Genomic DNA, 22476 nt, shown 5'->3' with positions numbered 1-22476 from the left:
AACTCTACCGCTGCGCCACCACAATGTAGTTGTCCAAATGTTTCTTACGCCGATTATTCCTTCTTGGTCGTCTACCCTCTGCCTTCCAAGTTAGGCAAGGCTTTGACTCTTTGATAGTATTATGGAGTCATAGTGCTATACAGCACAGAAACTGGCCCTTCGACCCAACTCGTCCATGCTGACCAGGATTGGGCGACACGGTGGTGCAGCGCCTCACAGCGCCGGAGACCCGGGTTCGATCCTGACTACGGGTGCTGTCTGTACGGAGTTTGTACGTTCTCCCCGTGGGTTTTCTTTGGGTGCTCCAGTTTCCTCCCATACTCTGAAGACGTGCAGGTTTATAGGTTAATTGGCTTAGTATAATTGTAAATTGTCCCTAGTGTGTGTAGGATTGTGTTAATGTGCAGGGATTACTGGTCGGTGCGGACTCGGTGGGCCAAGGGCATGTTTCCACGCTGTAAACTAAACTACTCCCACTTGTTTGCGCTTGTCGTGTTTATCTCTAAACATTTCCTATCCATGTACCTGTCCAAGTGTCTTATAAATGTCATAATTGTACCTACCTCAACAAATTGCTCGGACAGATCCCTCCCTATGGGCATCACCAACTGTGTGAATATATTGTTCCCCATTTTAGATACCATTGGGTCGTAAGTAGCGTTGACAACTGTCCCGTATTAGCCGGGACATCCAGTATATTGGGCACCGCCCTTGTCCCATATTTGCCCGGAGGGCGTTGTAGGCTCGGACACTGTAGGCCCGGACGCTGTAGGCACGGACGCTGTAGGCCCGGACACTGTAGGCCTGGAGACTGTAGGGCCGGACAGTGTAGGGCCGGACAGTGTAGGGCCGGACAGTGTAGGCCGGCTGCCGTAGGCCCGGATGCCGTAGGCCCGGACGCCGTAGGCCAGGACGCCGTAGGCCCGGACACTGTAGGCCCGGACAGTGTAGGGCCGGACAGTGTAAGCCCGGACACTGTAGGCCCGGACAGTGTAGGCCCGGACACTGTAGGCCCGGACAGTGTAGGCCCGGACAGTGTAGGCCCGGACAGTGTAGGCCCGGACGCTGTAGGCCCGGACGCTGTAGGCCCGGGGCCCTCTGTAGGTCCACTGTAGGCTAACGGAGTATGTTCGGGGAGCGGGGCCGAGTGTGTTCGCCTAACGAAGGTTGCATAGCAACCCGCCTCCTGGCTCGGGCGGCCGCCATTGGTGGAGCTGGAGCACGTGGCCGCTGGCTGGGTGAGGTCACGTGGGGCGTAGGCGGTGACGTCAACTTATGTCCCTAATTGGGGGTGAGACAGGTGGCAACCCTCGCTCTAAGCTGCCCAAGCGGAATATGAAGTGCTGTTCCTCCAGTTTGCATGTGGCCTCACTCTAGCAATGGAGGAGGCCCAGGACAGAGATGTAGGTGTGGGAATGGGAAGCAGAGTTAAAATGTTTAAGAACCGGAAGATCCAGTAGGCCTGGGCAGACCAAGAGAGTAAAGCGTCAGGTTTTTTAGGAGTAAATATCACCAGCAATATGTCGCCGACCTCCTTAGAAGACTCAGCATGCCCCCAATAAATCTCACCACGCCTTTTGTTGAGAAGGCAAGAAACCATTTTATCGGGATGCATCACAGCTTGGTTTGGGAACAGCTCCATCCAAGAGCCGCAAGAAATTGCAGCGAATTGTGGACGCAGCCCAGACCATCGCACAAACCAACCTCCCTTCCACCGACTCCATCTACACCTCACGCTGCCTCGGCAAGGCCAGCAGCACAATCAAGGACCAGTCTCACCCCGGCCACTCCCTCTTCTCCCCTCTCCCATCGGGCAAGAGGTACCGAAGTGTGAAAACGCACAACTCCAAAGTCAGGGACAGTTTCTTCCCGGCTGTTATCAGGCAACTGAGCCATCCTGCCACCATCTAGAGAGTGGTCAACCTGAGGAGTACCTTTAGCAACAGACTGGTCCCACCAAGATGCAGCACAGAACGCCACAGGAGATCCTTCTTCCCTGTGACTATCAAACTGTACAACACCTCCCCCTTCTGTCGTGGGCTAGACTGAGACTGGTCCTGATCTACCATCTACTTCATTGGAAATCCTCTGACTATCTTTAATCTTTTCTGTGGCAATGAAATCCACAGATTCACCACCCTCTGACTCAAGAAATTCCTCCTCATCTCCTATCTAAATGTATGTATCTGAGACTATGCTCTCTGGTCCTAGACTCTCCCACTTGTGGAAACATCCTCTCCGCATCCACTCCATCCAGGCCTTCCAGGATTCGGTAAGGTTCAGTGAGTACAGGCCCAGTAGGGTTGCCAACTTTCTCACTCCCAAATAAGGGACAAGGTGACCTCACCCAGCCGCCAGCCACGTGCTCCCGCTCCACCAATGGCAGCCGCCCGGGTCGGGAGGCGGGTTGCTAGGCAACCTCCATTAGGCGGTGCCCGGGCCTCCGGGCCTACACTGAGTGAAGCTAAAATGTCAGAAACCTAGAATGTCGGGACCTAAACTGTCGGGGCCTACAGTGTCGGGGCCCTCAGTGTCGGGGCCTACAGTGTCGGGGCCTACAGTGTCGGGGCCTACAGTGTCCGGGCCTACAATGTCCAGGCCTACAGTGTCCGGGCCTACAGCGCCCCCTGGCCTAATACGGGACGAGGGCGGTACTGCACGGGGCAAACCAATTTAGCCCAAAACATAGGATGTCCCAGCTAATACGGGTCAGTTGGCGACCCTATCTGAACCCTCTCCAATGTCAGCACATCTTTCCTCAGATATCAGGGCCCAGAAATGCTCCCCAAGTTTCCAAGAGAGAGTTTGTACGTTCTCCCTGTGACCATGTGCGTTTACTACAGGAGCACCGGTTTCCTCCTGCACTCCATCGACGTGCGGGTTTGTAGGTTAACGGCCCCTCCGTAAATAGCCCCCAGTGTGTAGGGAGTGGATGCTGGACAATACCGCTCACCTCCCCTCCGTAACACACTGGTCAACCTGAGGAGCACCTTCAGCAACAGACTGGTCCCACCAAGATGCAGCACAGAATGCCACAGGAGATCCTTCTTCCCTGTGGCTATCAAACTGTACAACTCCTCCCCCTTCTGTCGTGGGCTAGACTGAGACTGACTCACCCCAATCTTTGCACATCCCCCAATCCTTTCCACTCCTCACGTTAATTTCATGTTTCATGTATTTTGTTGTTTTATGACTGTCGGCAGATCAATTTCCCTCCTGGAATAAATAACGTTTTTTTAGAAAATAGGTGCAGGAGGAGGCCATTTGGCCATTCGAGCCAGCACCGCCATTCATTGTGATCATGGCTGATCACAGACAATCAGTCAGAGAGTTGTAAAAGTGGAATTCTCTGCCTCAGAAGGCAGTGGAGGCCAATTCTCTGAATGCATTAAAGAGAGAGCTAGATGGAGCTCTTAAGGATAGCAGAGTCAGGGGGTTTGGGGAGAAGGCAGGAACGGGGTACTGATTGAGAATGATCAGCCATGATCACATTGAATGGCGGTGCTGGCTCAAAGGGCCGAATGGCCTCCTCCTGCACCTATTGTCTATTGTCTAATCAGTAACCCATGCCTGCCTTCTCCACATATCCCTTGATTACGCTAGCCCCTAGAGCTCTATCTAACTCTCTTTTAAATTCATCCAGTGAATTGGCCTCCACTGCCCTCTGTGGCAGAGAATTTCACAGATTCACAACTCTCTGGGTGAAAAAGTTTTTTCGCATCTCAGTTTTAAATGGCCTCCCCTTTATTCTTAGACTGTGTGGCCCCTGGTTCTATCGGATCGCATCATATCATATGAGAACGTGGAGTAACATAGCACTGGTGTTCGGGGATCACTGGTTGGCACGGCCTCTGTGGGCCAAAGGGGCTGTTTCTGCACTGTACCTCTAAAGTAAAGTTTGGGCGGTCACGGTGGCGCAGCGGTAGAGTTGCTGCCTTACAGCGAATGCAGCGCCAGAGACCCGGGTTCCATCCCGACTACGGGCGCTGTCTGTACGGAGTTTGTACGTTCTCCCCTTGATCTGCATGGGTTTTCTCCGAGATATTCAGTTTCGTTCCACACTCCAAAGATGTGCAGGTTTGCAGGTTAATTGGCTTGGTGCAAGTGTGACAATACACAATAGACAATTTGTGCAGGAGTAGGCCATTCGGCCCTTCGAGCCAGCACCATTCAATGTGATCATGGCTGATCATCCATAATCAGTACCCCGTTCCTGCCTTCTCCCCATATCACTTGACTTCGCTATCATTGAGTGCTCTATCTAACTCTCTCTTGAAAGCATCCAGGGAATTGGCCTCCACTGCCTTCTGAGGCAGAGAATTCCACAGATTCACACCTCTCTGAGTGAAAAGTTTTTTCTCATCTCTGCTCTAAATGGCCTACCCCTTATTTTTAAACTGTGGCCCCTGGTTCGGGACTCCCCCAACATCGGGGACATGTTTCCTGCCTCTAACATGTCCAATCCCTTACTAATCATATGTTTCAATAAGATCCCCTCTCATCCTTCTAAATTCCAGTGTATACAAGCTTAGTCGCTCCAGTCTTTCAACATATGACAGTCCCGTCATTCCTGGAATTAACCTAGTAAACCTATGCTGCACGTCCTCAATAGCAAGAATATCCTTCCTCAAATTTGGAGACCAAAACTGCACACAGTACTCCAGGTGCGGTCTCACTAGGGCCCTGTACAACTGCAGAAGGACCTCTTTGCTCCTATACTCAACTCCTCTTGTTATGAAGGCCAAAATTCCATTGGCTTTCTTCACTGCCTGCTGTACCTGCATGCTTACTTTCAGTGACTGATGCACTAGGACACCCAGATCTCGTTGTACGTCCCCTTTTCCTAACTTGACACCATTCAGATAATAATCTGCCTTCCTGTTCTTACCACTAAACTGGATAACCTCACACTTATCCACATTAAACTGCATTTGCCATACATTTGCCCACTCACACAACCTGTCCAAGTCACCCTGCAACCTCATAGCATCTTCCTCACAGTTCACACTGCCACCCAGATTTGTGTTGTCATCTGCAAATTTGCTAATGTTACTTTTAATCCCTTCATCCAAGTCAATAATGTATATTGTAAACAGCTGTGGTAATGTGCGGGGATCGCTGGTCGGTGCGGACCCGGTGGGCCGAAGGGCCTGTTTCTGCGCTGTATCCCGAAACTAAACTAAACTAAACTAAAACTACTGAACAGGAATTGAAGGACAGGCCCAGATGGGATTGTGATCCGGGATAAGCAATCTGCTCTTCAGCCAACCGACAAACACGGCCTCTTTTCCAAGTCAGGCCCCTTCAATGGAGACGGGACAGGTCACTCTGACACACTACTGTAATAAATCTCCCAACAAAACTATATTAATATTGTGCATGCAATGTGATTAATGCAACAATAACGAGAATATGCTACATTGATCTTTGGTGTAGGTTTAAGGTGAGTGGGGAAAAGATCTCACAGGCAGCATCCCTGGTGAGATGGAATGGGTGACGTTTCGGGTCGAGACCCTTCTTCAGAGTCTCTTGCCCAGAGAAGGGGAATCGAGGACCAAAGGACATAGGTTTAAGGTGAAGGGAGAAAGATTTAATAGGAATCTGAGGGGTAACATTTTCATACAAAGGGTGGTGGGTGTGTGGAACGAGCTGCCAGAGGGGGTAGATGAGGCTGGGACTATCGCAATGTTTAAGAAACAGTTAGACAGGTACATGGATAGGACAGGTTTGGAGGGATATGGGCCAAACACAGGCAGGTGGGACTAGTGTAGCTGGGACATGTTGGCCGGTGTGGGCAGGTTTCCAAGCTGTATCACTCTATGATTCTATGATAGACACAAAGTGCTGGAGTAACTCAACGGGTCAGGCAGCATCTCTGGAGAACATGGATAGGTGACGTTTCACAGAGTGCTGGAGTAACTCAGCAGGTCAGGCAGCATCTCTGGGGAACATGGATAGGTGACGTTTCACAGAGTGCTGGAGTAACTCAGCAGGTCAGACAGCATCTCTGCAGAACAAAAAAGGATGAGGGCCGTTTTGGGTTGGGACCCTTCTTCAGACTGAAAGTTGGGGTGGGGGGAAGAGGGGGGTTGAAGAGCTGGAGGCGAGAAAGGACCAGGGCCGACCAAGAATGGTCCCAGATGACCTCAGGCAGGGCGGTGCCTGGTAGGCCCATTGTTGGCTGAGGAAGGTGTGATCTCAAGAGAAACAATGTGGAGACCTTTAGGTGGTCACGGTGGCGCAGCGGTAGAGTTGCCGCCTTACACTGAACGCAGCGCCGGAGACCCAGGTTCGATCCTGACTGCGGGCGCTGTTTGTACGGAGTTTGTACGTTCTCCCCGTGACCCATGTGGGTTTTCTCCGAGATCTTCGGTTTCCTCCCACACTCCAAAGACGTGCAGGTTTGTAGGTTAATTGGCTGGGCAAATGTACAAAATTGTCCCTAGTGGGTGTAGGATAGTGTTAGTGTGCGGGGATCGCTGGTCTGCGCGGACTCGGTGGGCCGTAAGGGCCTGTTTCCGCGCTGTATCTCTGACCAAAACTAAACTAATCCTATAAAACTGGTAAGACGACTAGGGGTCAAGGCCGTTCTCCCCATAACCGCGTGGGTTTTCTCCAGGTGCTCCGGTTTCCCCCCACATCCCAAAGCCTTACAGGTTTGTAGGTTAATTGGCTTCAGTAAATTGTAAAGTGTTAAGTGCTTGGGCTGATCGCTGGTCGGCGCGGACTCGGTGGGAATGGACTCGGTGGGCACAGACTCGGTGGGCACGGACTCGGTGGGCACGGACTCGGTGGGCACGGACTCGGTGGGCACGGACTCGGTGGGCACGGACTCGGTGGGCACGGACTCGGTGGGCACGGACTCGGTGGGCACGGACTCGGTGGGCACGGACTCGGTGGGCCGCAGGGGCAGTTTCCGCGCTGTATCTCAATGCCCCTTGATCTCATAGAAACATAGAAAATAGGTGCAGGAGGAGGCCATTCGGCCCTTCGAGCCAGCACCACCATTCATTGTGATCATGGCTGATCATCCACAATCAGTAACCCGTGCCTGCCTTCTCCCCATATCCCTTGATTCCGCTAGCCCCTAGAGATCTATCTAACACTCGTTTAAATTCATCCAGTGAATTGGCCTCCACTGCCCTCTGTGGCAGAGAATTCCATGGTAAATCGTCCCTCGTGTGTAGGATAGTGCTTGTGTTCGGGGTTATCCGTGCAGACAGCACCCGCAGTCAGGATGGAAGCCGGGTCTCTGGCGCTGTGAGGCAGAAACTCTACCGCTGCGCCACCGTGCGTCCCCAGAAGCTGATGGAGTCCTCAACATCAGCGTCGTTCTCTGGGAAAGAACTTTTGACCCTCGCTTTTCCTTTTATAGTTTTCACATTAACAGGGGAAACATTGTGAAACATGACCTTAGGGACTGGCACTAAACGAGTTTAGTTTAGAGATACAGTGCAGAAACAGGCCCCTTCGGCCCACCGGGTCCGCGCCGACCAGCGATCCCCGCACACTAACACTATCCTGCACCCACTAGGGACAGTTTTTACATTTATACCAAGCCAATTAACCTACAATCCTGCACGTCTTTTGAGTGTGGGAGGAAACCGAAGATCTCGGAGAAAACCCACGCAGGTCACGGGGAGAACGTACAAACTCCGTACGGACAGCGCCCGTAGTCGGGATGGAACCCGGGCCTCCGGCGCTGCATTCGCTGTAAGGCGGCAACTCTACTGCTGTGCCACCGTGACCGCTAAAGGCGTGGGTATCCTATACAAATGCAGCTGAAATGGACTTCTCACGGGTCAATGCTCAATTTATTGGCAAGAGCCTCGTAAAACCTTTGCAAAACACGGTGAATGCACAGAGTGTTTTTTTTCCCACGATAGGAGAATCAAGAACCAGAGTAGAGTTGCTGCCTCACAGCGCCAGAGACCCCGGTTCCATCCCGACCACGGGCGCTGTCTGTACGGAGTTTGCACGTTCCCCCCATGACCTGCATGGTTTTTCTCCGAGATCTTCGGTTTCTTCCCACGCTCCAAAGATGTGCAGGTTTGTAGGTTAATTGGCTTGGTGTAAATGCAAATTGTCCCTAGTGGGTGTAGGATAGTGTTAGTGTGTGGGGGTCGCTGGTCGGCGCGGACTCGGTGGGCCGAAGGGCCTGTTTCCGCGCTGTATCTCTAAACTAAACTAAAGAAACTAAAGGTCTGGGCCTGCTGTAGGAAATGGGACCAGCGAAGATGGGGGAATCTTAGTCTGCATTGATTAGTCGGCATCGAAGGCTGCCTGGACTCGGTTGGCTGAAGAACCCGTTTCCACACTGTAGCTCTAAAACTGAAACCAAACCAAAGAGAACAATACCGCACAGGAATAGGCCCTTTGGCCCACAACGTCCATGCCAAACCTGATGCCAAGATAAACTATACCTGCCTGTCTTTCAACTCTACCAAAGCATTGTGAGTAGGGATTGCCAACTTTCTGACTCCCAAATACGGGACAAGGTGACATCACCGCCCCGCGCCCCACGGACCTAACCCAGCCAGCGGCCACGTGCTCCCGCTCCACCAATGGCGGCCTGCCCGGGCCGGGAGGCGGGTTGCTATGCAACCTCCGGCAGGCGGCGCCCGGGCCTCCGGGCCTACACTGTCCGGGCCTACACTGTCCCGAAGGTAGACACAGATTTTAACCAGCATCTGCAGTTTTTTTCCTACCACACTGTCCGGGCCTACACTGTCCGGACCTACAGCGTCCGGGCCTACAGCGCCCCCCGGGCCTACAGCGCGTCCGGGCCTACAGCGTCCGGGCCTACAGCGTCCGGGCCTACAGCGCCCCCGGGCATAATACAGGACAAGAGCAGTCCCGTGCGGGACAAATCAATTTAGCCCAAAATACGCGTTTGGCAACCCTAATTGTGAGTGCGTTTACGGGTCAGGTTTTGTATTTGGAACAAAGAACAGTATAGCACAGGAATAGTTCAGTTCAGTTTTGTTTATTGTCAGGTACAGTGAAAAGCTTTTGTTGCGTGCTAACCAGTCAGCAGAAAGACAATAAACAATTACAATCGAGCCGTCCGCAGTGTACAGATACATGATAAGGGAATAACGTTCAGTGCAAGGTAAAGCCAGCAAAGTCCGATCAATGATAGTCCGAGGGTCACCAATGAGGTAGATAGTAGTTCAGCACTGCTCTCTGGTTGTGGTAGGATGGTTCAGTTGCCTGATAACAGCCGGGAAGAAACTGTCCCTGAATCTGGAGGTGTGCGTTTTCACACTTCTGTACCTCTTGCCCGATGGGAGAGGGGAGAAGAGGGAGTGGCCGGGGTGAGACTGGTCCTTGATTATGCTGCTGGCCCTTGCCGAGGCAGCGTGAGGTGTACGCTTGAGGAATTGGCCCTTCAGCCCACAATGTCCCTGTCTAACACCATGGCAGGTTACACTAATCTCCTCTGTCTGCACATGATCCATATCCCTCCATTCCCTGCACTTCTAGGTACCTAAACTAAACAAATCATCCAAAGCCCAGAAAATCATTGTCTGCAGGTTGGAATAGGTTTCAGGATCTGGTCTCAATTATGTGCACCACAGGCAGAAGTTATAGTGGTGTTTAAGAGGCCTTTGGATAATCGCATGGATATACAGGGAATGAAGGGATATGGACCACGTTCAGGCAGATGAGATCACTTTAACTTGGCATCATTGTTCGGCACACTCCAGAGACGTACTACAGGCTCGTCGGTTAATTGGCTCGGTATAAATGTAAAAATCGTCCCTAGTGGGTGTAGGATAGTCAATAGACAATAGACAATAGGTGCAGGAGTAGGCCATTCGGCCCTTCGAGCCAGCACCGCCATTCAATGTGATCATGGCTGATCATTCTCAATCAGTACCCTGTTCCTGCCTTCTCCCCATACCCCCTGACTCCGCTATCCTTAAGAGATCTATCTAGCTCACTCTTGAATGCAATCAGAGAACTGGCCTCCACTGCCTTCTGAGGCAGAGAATTCCACAGATTTACAACTCTCTGACTGAAAGAGTTTTTCCTCATCTCCATTCTAAATGGCCTACCCCTTATTCTTAAACTGTGGCCCCTAGTTCTGGACTCCCCCAACATTGGGAACATGTTTCCTGCCTCTAACGTGTCCATCCCCTTAATAATCTTATATGTTTCGATAAGATCTCCTCTCATCCTTCGGCCCACCGGGTCTGCACCGACCAGCGATCCCCGCACACTAACACTATCCCACACACACAGGGGACAATTTTTACATTTATACCAAGCCATTTAACCTACAAACCCTGCACGTCTTTGGAGTGTGGGAGGAAACCGAAGATCTCGGAGGAAACCCACGCAGGTCACGGTGAGAACGTACAGACTCCATACAGACGGCGCCCGTGGTCGGGATGGAACCCGGGTCTCCGGCGCTGCATTCGCTGTAAGGCAGCAACTCTACTGCTGCGCCACCGTGACCACCCTTCTTCGGACTTTGTGTTTTGCTCAAGATTCGTGCCTCTTGTGTCAATAACATCACCTGATTTCTTCCAGATATTGTTCAGCAAATCTCTTAAAGCATTTCACCAGATAAGTGTCAGTTTCAAATGTTGAAACATTAGGAGATAGAGACAACACGGAACCAGGCCCTTCACACCAACTCATCCATGCTACCTAAGTGCCCCATCTAAGCTCGCAAGTTCACAAGTGATAGGAGTAGAATTAGGCCATTCGGCCCATCGTGTCTACTCCGCCGTTCAATCATGGCTGATCTCTGCCTCCAAATCCCATTTTCCTGCCTTCGCTCCATAATCCTTCCTCGTCCTACCTGCCTGCGTTTGGCCTATATACCTCTAAACCTTTCCAATCTATGTACCCGTCCAAATGTCTTTCAAATGTCTCCTCTTGTATAGACGGGGCAGTCTGGGCAAGTTGGACCGAAGGGCCTGTTTCCATGCTGTATGATCATGACTGTAAATATTACTAAAGTACCTGCCGCAACTACCTCCTCCGGCAGCTCGTTCCATACACCCACCACCCTCTGTATAAAACACTTGCCCCTTAGGTTCCTATTAAATCTTTCCCCCTCACCTTAAACCTATGTCCATTGGTTCTCGGTTCCTCTATTCTGGGCAAGAGACTCTGTGCATCTACCCGATCTATTCTTCTCATGATTTTGTTCACCTCTATAAGATCTCCATTCATCCTCCTGCGCTCGAAGGAATAGAGACCCAGCTTGCTCAACTTCTCCATACAGCTCAGAAAACACTTAAGTTAATCATGAGTGCTGTCGAGTAGGGTTGCCAACTGTCCCGTATTAGCCAGGATATCCCGTAGTTTGGGTTAAATCGGTTTGTCCCGTACGAGACCGCCCTTGTCCCGTATTAGGCCCGGGCGGCACTGTGGGCCCGGACACTGTAGGCCCGGACACTGTAGGCCCGGACACTGTAGGCCCGGACACTGTAGGCCCGGACACTGTAGGCCCGGACACTGTAGGCCCGGAGGCCCGGGCGCCACCTAACGGAGGTTGCGTAGCAACCCGCCTCCCGGCCCGGGCGGCCACCATTGGTGGAGCATGAGCACAGAGGGCGTGGGGCGGCGACCTTTCGTCCCTTATTTGGGAGTGAGAAAGTTGGCAACCCTACTGTCGAGACAAATTAAGTTAATACTGAGGTGAGACAGTCGGCATTAGTACGCAGTCCCGTTCACAAGCTACCGAGTATTTGGACATATTGTAACGTACAGGTGTGTCACAGACTGCTGGCAAAAGCAAACTCAAACTGTGTACGTTGCCAGCTTCCCACCAGTTTCCTAGCAATGGCCATCACATTGAAATAACACATGCCAGGCCAGCAGCATAAATCAACAACCAGTCTCACCCCGGCCACTCCCTCTTCTCCCCTCTCCCATCGGGCAAGAGGTACAGAAGTGTGAAAACGCACACCTCCAGATTCAGGGACAGTTTCTTCCCAGCTGTTATCAGGCAACTGAACCATCCTACCACAACCAGAGAGCAGTGCTGAACTACTATCTACCTCATTGGTGACCCTCGGAATATCCTTGATCGGACTTTGCTGGCTTTACCTTGTACTAAACGTTATTCCTCATCATGTATCTGTACACTGTGGACGGCTCGGTTGTAATCATGTATTGTCTTTCCGCTGACTGGTTAGCACGCAACAAAAGCTTTTCCCTGTACCTCGGTACACATGACAATAAACTAAACGATGTTAAACTAAAGTAATAAACAGCACTGGATCCAGTATGTGCAAGAAGGAACTGCAGATGCTGGTTTACACCGAAGATAGACACAAAATGCTGGAGTAACTCAGCGGGACAGGCAGCATCTCTGGATTGAACAAATCGGTGATGTTTGGGTTTGAGACCTTTCTTCAGATGGAGAAATGTCACCCATTCGGAGATGCTGCCTGACCCGCTGAGTTACTCCAGCACTCTGTGAAACGTCACCTATCCATGTTCTCCAGAGATGCTGCCTGACCCGCTGAGTTACTCCGGCTGTTTGTCTATCTTCTGGATCCCACATGCCACAGACAAACTTTCAACATCCTTAATGCCATTAAAATCCCGTTAACAATTTGTGCGGCACGGTGGCGCAGCGGTAGAGTTGCTGCCTCACAGCGCCAGAGACCCGGGTTCCATCCCGTCTACGGCCGCTGTCTGTACATTCTCCACGTGACTTGCGTGGGACCAAATACGGGCAGGTGGGACTAGTGTAGCTGGGACATTGTTGGCCGGTGTGGGTTAGTAGGGCCGAAGGGTCCGTTTCCACGCTGTATCACTCTATAAGATCAATAAAATGGCGATAAACGAGATGTGTGATGTTGCACCACTCTCAACCAGTCCCACCTGCCTGCGCTTGGTCCATATCCCTCCAAACCCGTCCTATCCATGTACCTGTCTAACTGTTTCCTAAACGTTGGGATAGTCCCAGCCTCAACTACCTCGTCCGGCAGCTCGTTCCGTACCACTCCTGACAACCCATGGCCAGGGAAGCTGTGTGTAGAGTCAGCACAGCGCTCCCTCCATTCATTCAGTGCTCAGTCCCACTGTCCAGGCAGTGCCCTGGAGGAAGCCTTTGTGTAAACCAGCACCAGCCTCACCTCATCTATCCACAGGGAGAGTGTGGACCCTGTCCAACAATGAAGGAAAGCTTCAGTCCCAGCATCGAAAACCCCTGAAGAAGGATCTCGACCAGAAACATCTCCCATTCCTTCTCTCCAGAGATGCTGCCTGTCTCGCTGAGTTACTCCAGCGCTCTGTGAAACGTCACCTATCCATGTTCTCCACAGATGCTGCCTGACCCGCTGAGTTACTCCAGCACTCTGTGAAACGTCACCTATCCATGTTCCCCACAGATGCTGCCTGACCCGCTGAGTTACTCCGGCACTCTGTGTCTATCTTCGGTTTAAACCAATATCTGCAGTTACATCCTAAACAACAAATACTCCCGACAACTACAAACGCAGCAAAACATTATATTTGTATAATTTTAAAGATATCTATATTTTACTTTTGAAAAGTATATTTATATATATATAATTGATATTTAAATTTATTTTAATTTTGCTCTATCATATTCTCATGTTATATTCTTATATATACTTAAAGTAAAAAATAGATCTTTAATTTTCTTAAAATTCTCGCATTTTCTCTTTCCCATTCTCTCCCTCTGTCTCATTCGCTTTCTCTCTCCTCTCTCTCCCCTCTCTCACTCTCTCTCCCTCTCATATTTCCTCTCATTCTCTTGTTTTCTCTCATCCTCTGACACATTCTCTCTCTCTCTCTCTCTCTCTCTCTCTCATTCCCTCTCATTGTGGTAAATCGCTAGAAATTCTTCACATTCTCCTCGCATGCTGATGGCTGGAATTAACGCTGCTGTGATCCCATCCCATGCAGAGACCCAGAGACACACCCCCCCCCCCCACACACACACACACCCACACACAGCCACTCACAGACACACACCCACACACACACCTACCCCCACACACACACCCATACACAGCCACACACACCCATACACAAACACCCACACACACAGACACACACACACCTACCCCCACACACACACACATACCCATACACAAACACCCCCACACACACACTGATACACAGACACACACCCACACACACACCTACCCCCACACACACCTATACACAGACACACACACACACCCATACACAAACACCCACAAACACACACTGACACACACACCTACCCCCACACACACACACACACACACCCATACACAAACACCCACACACACACTGACACACACACCTACCCCCACACACACAGCCACAAACACCCCCACACACACACTGATACACACAGACACACACAGACACACACACACACCTACACCCATACACACCCACTCACACAGACACACACCTACCCACACAGCCACACACACCCACACACACACACACACACACACACTCTGGCTCAGAGGGGAGAAAGTACCAGGAAAAAAACCCACAGTAACCAGCTGCTCTCGTTTCTACAATGAAGTCTCTCTCTGTGATGTTGTTGCTGGTGCTGGTGCTGCTCTGTATCTGTCTGTCTATCGAGACGTGGGACTGGCAGCAGTTTTGTTTCGTGCCTGTTGTATCTGTGCCTTTGCCTGTGGGCTGTTGTGTGTGTATCTGAGCGGCGCTGCCTGCTGCACAGAGCCACAGATACTGGAGCAGGTACATGCCACAGGAGCTCCCTCACTCCCTCCCTCCCTCCCTCCTACCTACCTACCTGTCCCGCGGGTCCACCCAGCTGGTCTGCTTGGAGTTGTGGTCGATGTAGAACACTTTGCCATCGTAATCCCTCGACTCCTTCCAGCCACCCGGTAAAGGGAGCTCACCGTTGTTGCCTCTCCTATGCATGGTGTGTTATCATCAGGAACAACTCCATGGGTGCAGGGAGGGAGGAGAGAGGGAGGGAGGGAGAGAGGGAGGGAGGGAGGAGAGAGAGAAAGAGTGAGAGAGAGAGGGAGAGGGAGGGGGAGATGGATGTGAGTGAGTGAGTGAGTGAGTGAGTGTGAGAGAGAGAGAGAGAGAGAGAGAGAGAGAGAGGGAGGGAGGGGGAGAGAGTGAGAGGGAGGGAGGGGGAGAGAGAGAGAGGAGAGAGAGAGAGGAGGGGGAGAGAGAGAGGGAGGGAGGGGGAGAGAGAGAGAGGGAGGGGGGAGAGAGAGAGAGAGGGGGGGAGAGAGAGAGGGAGGGAGGGGGAGAGAGAGAGAGAGGGAGGGAGGGGGAGAGAGAGAGAGGGGGGGAGAGAGAGAGGGAGGGAGGGGGAGAGAGAGAGAGAGGGAGGGGGAGAGAGTGAGAGAGGGAGGGAGGAGAGAGAGAGGGAGGGGGAGAGTGAGTGAGTGTGAGAGAGATAGAGAGGAAGGGAGGAGAAACAGAGAGGGAGAGAGATAGAGGGAAGGGAGGGAAGGATAGAGGGAGGAGATAGATAGAGAGAGAGGGAAGGAGAGAAGAGAGGGAGGGAGAAGAGAGAGGGGAGGGGGAGAGAGAGAGAGGGGGATGAGAGAGAGGGAGAAGAGAGAGGGGGAGAGAGAAAGATAGAGAGGGGGGGAGAGAGAGTGAGAGGGGAGAGAGAGGGATTGTGAGGGAAGGAGAGAGGGGAGGGAGAGGAGAGGGAGTGAGAGGGAAGAAGAGAGGACGGAGAGAGGGAAGTAGAGAGAGGGAGGTGGAGAGAGAGAGGAGAGAGGGAGAGAGAGATTTAAAGGGAGGTAGGAAGAGGGGGGACAAGAAGCCCAGTTTTGCTAAAAAAAACAAAAGGCACCTCTGCAATCCTCCACATCTTCCAAGCCAACTTAGTCCCTCCATCTTAACCCTGTTCAAGAATCTTCACAACACAGTCCAAGCTGCAGAATTAAACATACACTCAATTTACATGCACATTCCTCGCCTTTACCATCAATATTACTTAATGCCACAAGTTCCTGCGCCTAGCCCAACCACCCCCACCTTCCTGCAACCAAAGAAACGATTTGAACTTTAAAAACATTTAAGAAAAAATGTTTTTTTTTCAACAATTACTTTTTGGAGGTCTGGTGCCTTTTAACAACTTTTTTAATTTTCCATTCCATATCGAAATGCCAGAAGAGTTTTCCTTTCCTTGCAGGCATCTCTCTTGTGCAGGTTTGCAGACGAGCACAGCAGATTAGAGTCATAAGTGATAGGAGCAGAATTAGGCCATTCGGCCCATCAAGTCAACTCCGCCATTCAATCATGGCTGATCTATCCCATCTAACCCCATTCCCCTCCCCTTCAGCGTAGGGTCGCCAACTGTCCCGTTATTAACAAGGGGACATCCCGTATTTTGGGGCTAAGTTGGGTTTATAGACAATAGACAATAGGTGCAGGAGGAGGGCCATTCGGCCCTTCGAGCCTGTACGCACCGCCATTCAATGTGATCATGGCTGATCATTCTCAATCAGTACCCCGTTCCTGCCTTCTCCCCATACCCCCTGACTCCGCTATCATTAAGAGCTCTATCTAGCTCTCTCTTGAATGCGTTCAGAGAATTGGCCTCCACTGCCTTCTGAGGCAGAGAATTCCACAGATTCACGACTCTCTGACTGAAAAGGTTTTTCCTCATCTCAGTTCTAAATGGCCTACCCCTTATTCTTAAACTGTGGCCCCTTGTTCTGGACCCCCCCAACATTGGGAACATGTTTCTGCCTCTAACGTGTCCAACCCCTTAATAATCTTATACGTTTCGATAAGATCCTCTCATCCTTCTAAATTCCAGTGTATACAAGCCTAGTTGCTCCAGTCTTTCAACATACGACAGTCCCCGCCATTCCGGGACCCGCCCTTGTCCCGTATCAGTAGGGTCGCCAACTTCCTCACTCCCAAAGAAGGGGCAAAGGGTGACGTCACCACCCCGCGTGCCCCACATGACCTCGCCCAGCCAGCGGCCACGTTCTCCCGCTCCACCAATGGCGGCCTTGTCCCGTGTTTGGGAGTGAAGAAGTTGGCGACCTGACTTCAGCGGGACAGGCAGCATCTCTGGAGAGCAGGAATGGGTGATGTTTCGGGTCGAGACCTTTCTTCAGACTGAGTTCTCCTTCAGTCCGAAGAAGGGTCTCGATCTAAAACGTCACCCATTCCTTCTCTCCAGAGATGCTGCCTGTCCCGCTGAGTTACTCCAGCATTTTGTGTCCCTCTCCAGTGAAAACCAGCATCTGCAGTTCCTTCCTTACACTAGTTTGAGTTCGAGTTTAGCTTATTGTCCCGTGTACCGAGGTACAGTGAAAAGCTTTTGTTGCGTGCTAACCAGTCAGCGGAAAGACAATACATGATTACAATCGAACCATCCACAGTGTACAGATACGTGATGAAGGGAATAACATGAATAACACTTAGTGCCTGCGTTTGGTCCATATCCCTCCAAACCTGTCCAATCCATGTACCTGTCCAAATGCTTCTGAAACGTTGCGATAGTACCTGCCTCAACTACCTCCTCTGGCAGCTAGAAATGTGCAGAAAAGAACTGCAAATGCTGGTTTTTCATTCTCCAGAGATGCTGCCCGACCCGCTGAGTTACTCCAGCACTCTGTGAAACGTCACCTATCCATGTTCTCCAGAGATGCTGCCTGACCCGCTGAGTTACTCCAGCACTTTGTGTCGTTTAATATGTGCAAGGTTGAGTGGTGTGAGAATGATTTGCCGACTGGGTAAATATCAGTTTAGTTTAAATTCACAATTCCATCTTAAGGACTTCAGGGAAGGTGGATAGCGGATATACTGAGAGATAACAAAGGGTGAGATCAGAGTTCCAGCTCTGAGAATTATTTCACCTCCGCCTACCTGATCAGCCAAACGAGCACACAAGTTAAAGGGATTTCAAACATTACTGAGATACACCTAAACTATCTCGAGTTATGCTGCATTATATTGTATTTATTAGTTTTGTAGATGTTTTGTTTCCTATATGTTATATATTTTTAGAGATACAGTGTGAAAACAGGCCCGTCGGCCTACTGAGTTCTAAAACTGTCCAGCGATCCCCATACACTAACACTATCCTACACACACTCGGGACAACATACAATTTAACCGAAGCCAATTAACCTACAAACCTGCACGGCTTTGGAGCGTGGGAGGAAACCGGAGCACCCGGAGAAAATCCACGCAGGTCACGGGGAGAACGTACAAACTCCGTACAGACAGCGCCCGTAGTCGGGATGGAACCCGGGTCTCTGGCGCTGTGAGGCAGCAACTCTACCGCTGCGCCACCGTGCAACACCATTATCAATGAGTAATGGATGTAACAGGCCCATTACTACTATAACACCAAGTTTAGTTTAGTTTAGTTTGGGCGGCACGGTGGTGCAGCGGTAGAGTTGCTGCCTTACAGCGTTTGCAGCGACGGAGACCCGGGTTCGATCCCGACTACGGGCGCTGTCTGTACGGAGTTTGTATGTTCTCCCCGTGACCTGCGTGGGTTTTCTCCGAGATCTTCGGTTTCCTCCCACACTCCAAAGATGTGCAGGTATGGAATGGGCTTCCGGTGGAAGTGGTGGAGGCAGGCTCGATTTTATTATTTAAGAGTAAATTGGATAAGTATATGGATAAGAGGGGATTAGAGGGTTATGGTCTGAGTGCAGGTAGATGAGACTAGGTCAGGGAGAGTGGTCGGCGTGGACTGGTAGGGCCGGGCGGGCCTGTTTCCGTGCTGTAGTTGTTATATGGTTATATGGTTATATGGTATATAGGTTAATTGGCTGGGCAAATGTAAAAATTGTCCCTAGTGGGTGTAGGATAGTGTTAGTGTGCGGGGATCGCTGGGCGGCGCGGACCCGGTGGGCCGAAAGGCCTGTTTCTGCGCTGTATCTCTAAATCTAAATCTAAAATCTAAAACCAAGGAGGTAGTTTAGGCAGGGACTATCACAACATTTGGGAAACATTTGGATAGGTACATGGATAGGACAGGTTTGGAGGGATATGGACCAAACGCGGGCAAGTGGGACTAGTTTAGATGGGACTAGTGGCAACTAAACTAAACTGTGTAAAAAAACTTGCCCCATACACCTCTGTTAAACCCTCCCCTCGCCTTTCAGCTATGCCCTGTAGTGTTGGACATTTCCACCCGATGAGGTTAGGTTAGGTTAATTGTCGGTTAATTGTTTATGGTCACGTTTATGGTCAGATTCCAGGATAGTATTAATGTGTGGGGATCGCTGGTCGGTTCGGACCTGGTGGGCTGAAAGGCCTGTTTCCATGCTGTAACTCAAAACTAAACTAAACTCCACCAAGCTAAATATCTTGTTCTGCAGAAATATTGCCAATGTGAAATCATTTTACAACGCGTTTTTTCAACAAAACAATATCACGGCTGATCTATCTCTCCCTCCCAACCCCATTCTCCTGCCTTCTCCCCATAACCCCTGACACCCGCACTAATCAAGAATCTATCTATCTCCCCATTAAAAATATCCATTGACGGCCTCCACAGCCGTCTGTGGCAAAGAATCCCACAGATTCACCACCTTCTGGCTAAAGAAATTCCTCCTCGTTTCCTTCCTAAAGATACAACCTGTTATTCTGAGGCTGTGCCCTCTGGTCCTAGACTCTCCACTAGTGGAAACATCCTCTCCACATCCAGGCCTTTTATTATTCGGTAAGTTTCAATGAAGTCCCCCCTCATCCATGTTGTAGGAAAGATGTTGGCAAGCTTGAAAGGGTTCAGAGAAGATTTACGAGGATGTTGCCAGGACTAGAAGGTGTGAGCTTCAGGGAGAGGTTGAGTAGGCTGGGTCTCTATTCCTTGAAGCGTAGGAGGATGAAGGGAGATCTTATAGAAGTGTATAAAATCATTAGAAGAATAGACCGGGTAGACGCACAGAGTCTATTGCCCGGAGTAGGGGAATTGAAGACCAGAGGACATAGGTTCAAGATGAAGGAGAAAAGATTTAAATAGGAATCTGAGGGGTAACTTATTCACACAGAGGGTGGTGGGTGTATTGAATGAGCTGCCAGAGGAGGTAGTTGAGGCTGAGACTATCCCAACGTTTAAGAAACAGTTAGACAGGTGCATAGATAGGACAGGTTTGGGGGAGTTATGGACCAAGCGCAGGTGGGTGGGACTAGTGTAGCTGGGACATTGTTGGCCGGTGTGGGCGAGTTGGGCCGAAAGGCCTGTTTCCACGCTGTATCACTCTGTGACTCTATGACACTACCCTTCTGAACTAAAACACTCATCATCTCTCTCCGGGCAAACAAGTCGTTGAAGAGAATTTGAGAGGCAATGTGTGTGAATGCACTGAGGAATTAGATTACAAATTGGCAAGATCCTCAGAACACTCTCAGCCGTTCCACCTTCCTCACAATTTCAGCAACTGCGCTCGGCTGCCAAGCACCGCGGGAGAAAATAATCACTAAAATATCACTCGCATTTATTTCGAGAGGGATTTTACACAAAAACAGGGATGTAATGCTGAGGCTGTATAAGGCGCTGGTCAGGCCACATTTGGAATATCGTGGACAGTTTTGGGCCCCATATCTGAGGAAGGATGTGCTGGCTCTGGAGAGGGTCCAGAGGAGGTTTACAAGAACGATCCCAGGAATGAGTGGGTTAACCTATGATGAGCGTTTGTCGGCACTGGGCCTGTACTCGCTGGAGTTTAGAAAACATGAGGGGGGACCTCATTGAAACGTACAGAATAGTGAAAGGCCTGGATTGAGTTGAAGTGGAGAGGATGTTTTTATTAGTGGGAGAGTCAAGGACTAGAGGGCACAACCTCAGAATGAAAGGACGTTCTTTTAGGAAGGAGATGAGGAGGAATTTCTTGTCAGAGGGCGGTGAATCTGTAGGAATTCGTCGCCACAGACGGCTGTGGAGGCCAAGTCAGTGGATAGATTTTAGGCAGAGATAGATAGATTCTTGATTAGTGCAGGTGTCAGGGGTTATGGGGAGAAGGCAGGAGAATGAGGTTAGGAGGGAGAGATAGATCAGCCATGATTGAATGGCGGAGTGTCCAGGCCTACACTGTCTGGGCCTACAGTGTCCAGGCCTACACTGCCTCAGAAGGCAGTGGAGGCCAATTCTCTGAATGAATTCAAGAGAGAGCTAGATAGAGCTCTTAAGGATAGCAGAGTCAGGGGGTATGGGGAGAAGGCAGGAACGGGGTACTGATTGTGGATGATCAGCCATGATCACAATGAATGGCGGTGCTGGCACGAAGGGCCGAATGGCCTCCTCCTGCACCTATTGTCTATTGTCCTTCTTCCCGATGGCAGGGGTGAGATGACAGCATGGCCAGGGTGGTGTGGGTCTCTGATGATGACGGCTGCCATTTTGAGGCAGCGACTCCGGTAAATCCGTTCGATGGTGGGGAGGTCAGAGCCCGTGACGGACCGGGCAATGTCCACAACCTTTTTGCCGTGTTTTCCGCTCCTGAACGTTCAAGGTGCCGGAGCAGGCCGTGATGCAACCGGTCAATGTGCTGCCCCTGAACCTGGACGTTAGTTTTCAGGCTCCTGTGCCTTCTTCCCGATGGCAGGGGTGAGGTGAGAGTGAGGCCAGGGTGGTGATCAGCGGATGACAATTGACAATAGATAATAGGTGCAGGATGAGGCCATTCGGCCTTTCGAGCCAGCACCGCCATTCAATGTGATCATGGCTGATCATTCTCATTCAGTACCCCGTTCCTGCCTTCTCCCCATACCCCCTGACTCCGCTATCCTTAAGAGCTCTATCTAGCTCTCTCTTGAATGCATTCAGAGATTTGGCCTCCACTGCCTTCTGAGGCAGAGAATTCCACAGATTCACAACTCTCTGACTGAAAAAGTTTTTCCTCATCTCAGTTCTAAATGACCTACCCCTTATTCGTAAACTGTGGCTCCTTGTTCTGGACTCCCCCAACATTGGGAACATGTTTCCTGCCTCTAACGTGTCCAACCCCTTAATAATCTTATACGTTTCGATAAGATCCCCTCTCATCCTTCTAAATTCCAGTGTATACAAGCCTAGTCGCTCCAGTCTTTCAACATATGACAGTCCCGCCATTCCGGGAATTAACCTAGTAAACCTACGCTGCACGCCCTCAATAGCAAGAATATCCTTCCTCAAATTTGGAGACCAAAACTGCACACAGTACTCCAGGTGCGGTCTCACTAGGGCCCTGTTACAACTGCAGAAGGACCTCTTTGCTCCTATACTCAACTCCTCTTGTTATGAAGGCCAACATTCCATTGGCTTTCTTCACTGCCTGCTGTACCTGCATGCTTCCGGGGGGCTCGGAGAACAGGGAACATGGGTCTGGTAGGCGTTGCTAATGCGAGGCAGCTTTTCATCATTCCAACAAGTCAGCCTGGTGCCCGCGTGAGAAATTGATTGCCCGTGTAAGACAGACGCGTAGAAAGCAGCCTGAAAAGAATCTGGTTCATCGTGACTTTGCCTCAACACTGAAACGTGATCAACCCTCGGTGACCCAGTATTCCCTTTCCTTTGAAAAGTACATT

At 50.7% G+C, this 22476-nt stretch overlaps 1 protein-coding gene across 1 annotated transcript in view; it reads right to left on the bottom strand.

Annotated features, from left to right (window-relative positions):
- The window catches only part of LOC144592273 (protein WWC2-like), a 92412-nt gene extending 77526 nt beyond the window's left edge, over positions 1-14886 (bottom strand). The window contains exon 1 of the mRNA XM_078396802.1: positions 14756-14886. Within this exon, the coding sequence (XP_078252928.1) occupies positions 14756-14886 (131 nt within the window). The remainder of the gene's footprint in view (positions 1-14755) is intronic.
- Between the last annotated feature and the right edge of the window lie 7590 nt (positions 14887-22476).

This window comes from Rhinoraja longicauda, chromosome 3 (assembly GCF_053455715.1).
Source record: "Rhinoraja longicauda isolate Sanriku21f chromosome 3, sRhiLon1.1, whole genome shotgun sequence".
NCBI lineage: Eukaryota > Metazoa > Chordata > Chondrichthyes > Rajiformes > Arhynchobatidae > Rhinoraja > Rhinoraja longicauda.
The sequence above is the reverse complement of the archived record's forward strand: the minus strand, read 5'-3'. Positions and strand labels throughout refer to the sequence as shown.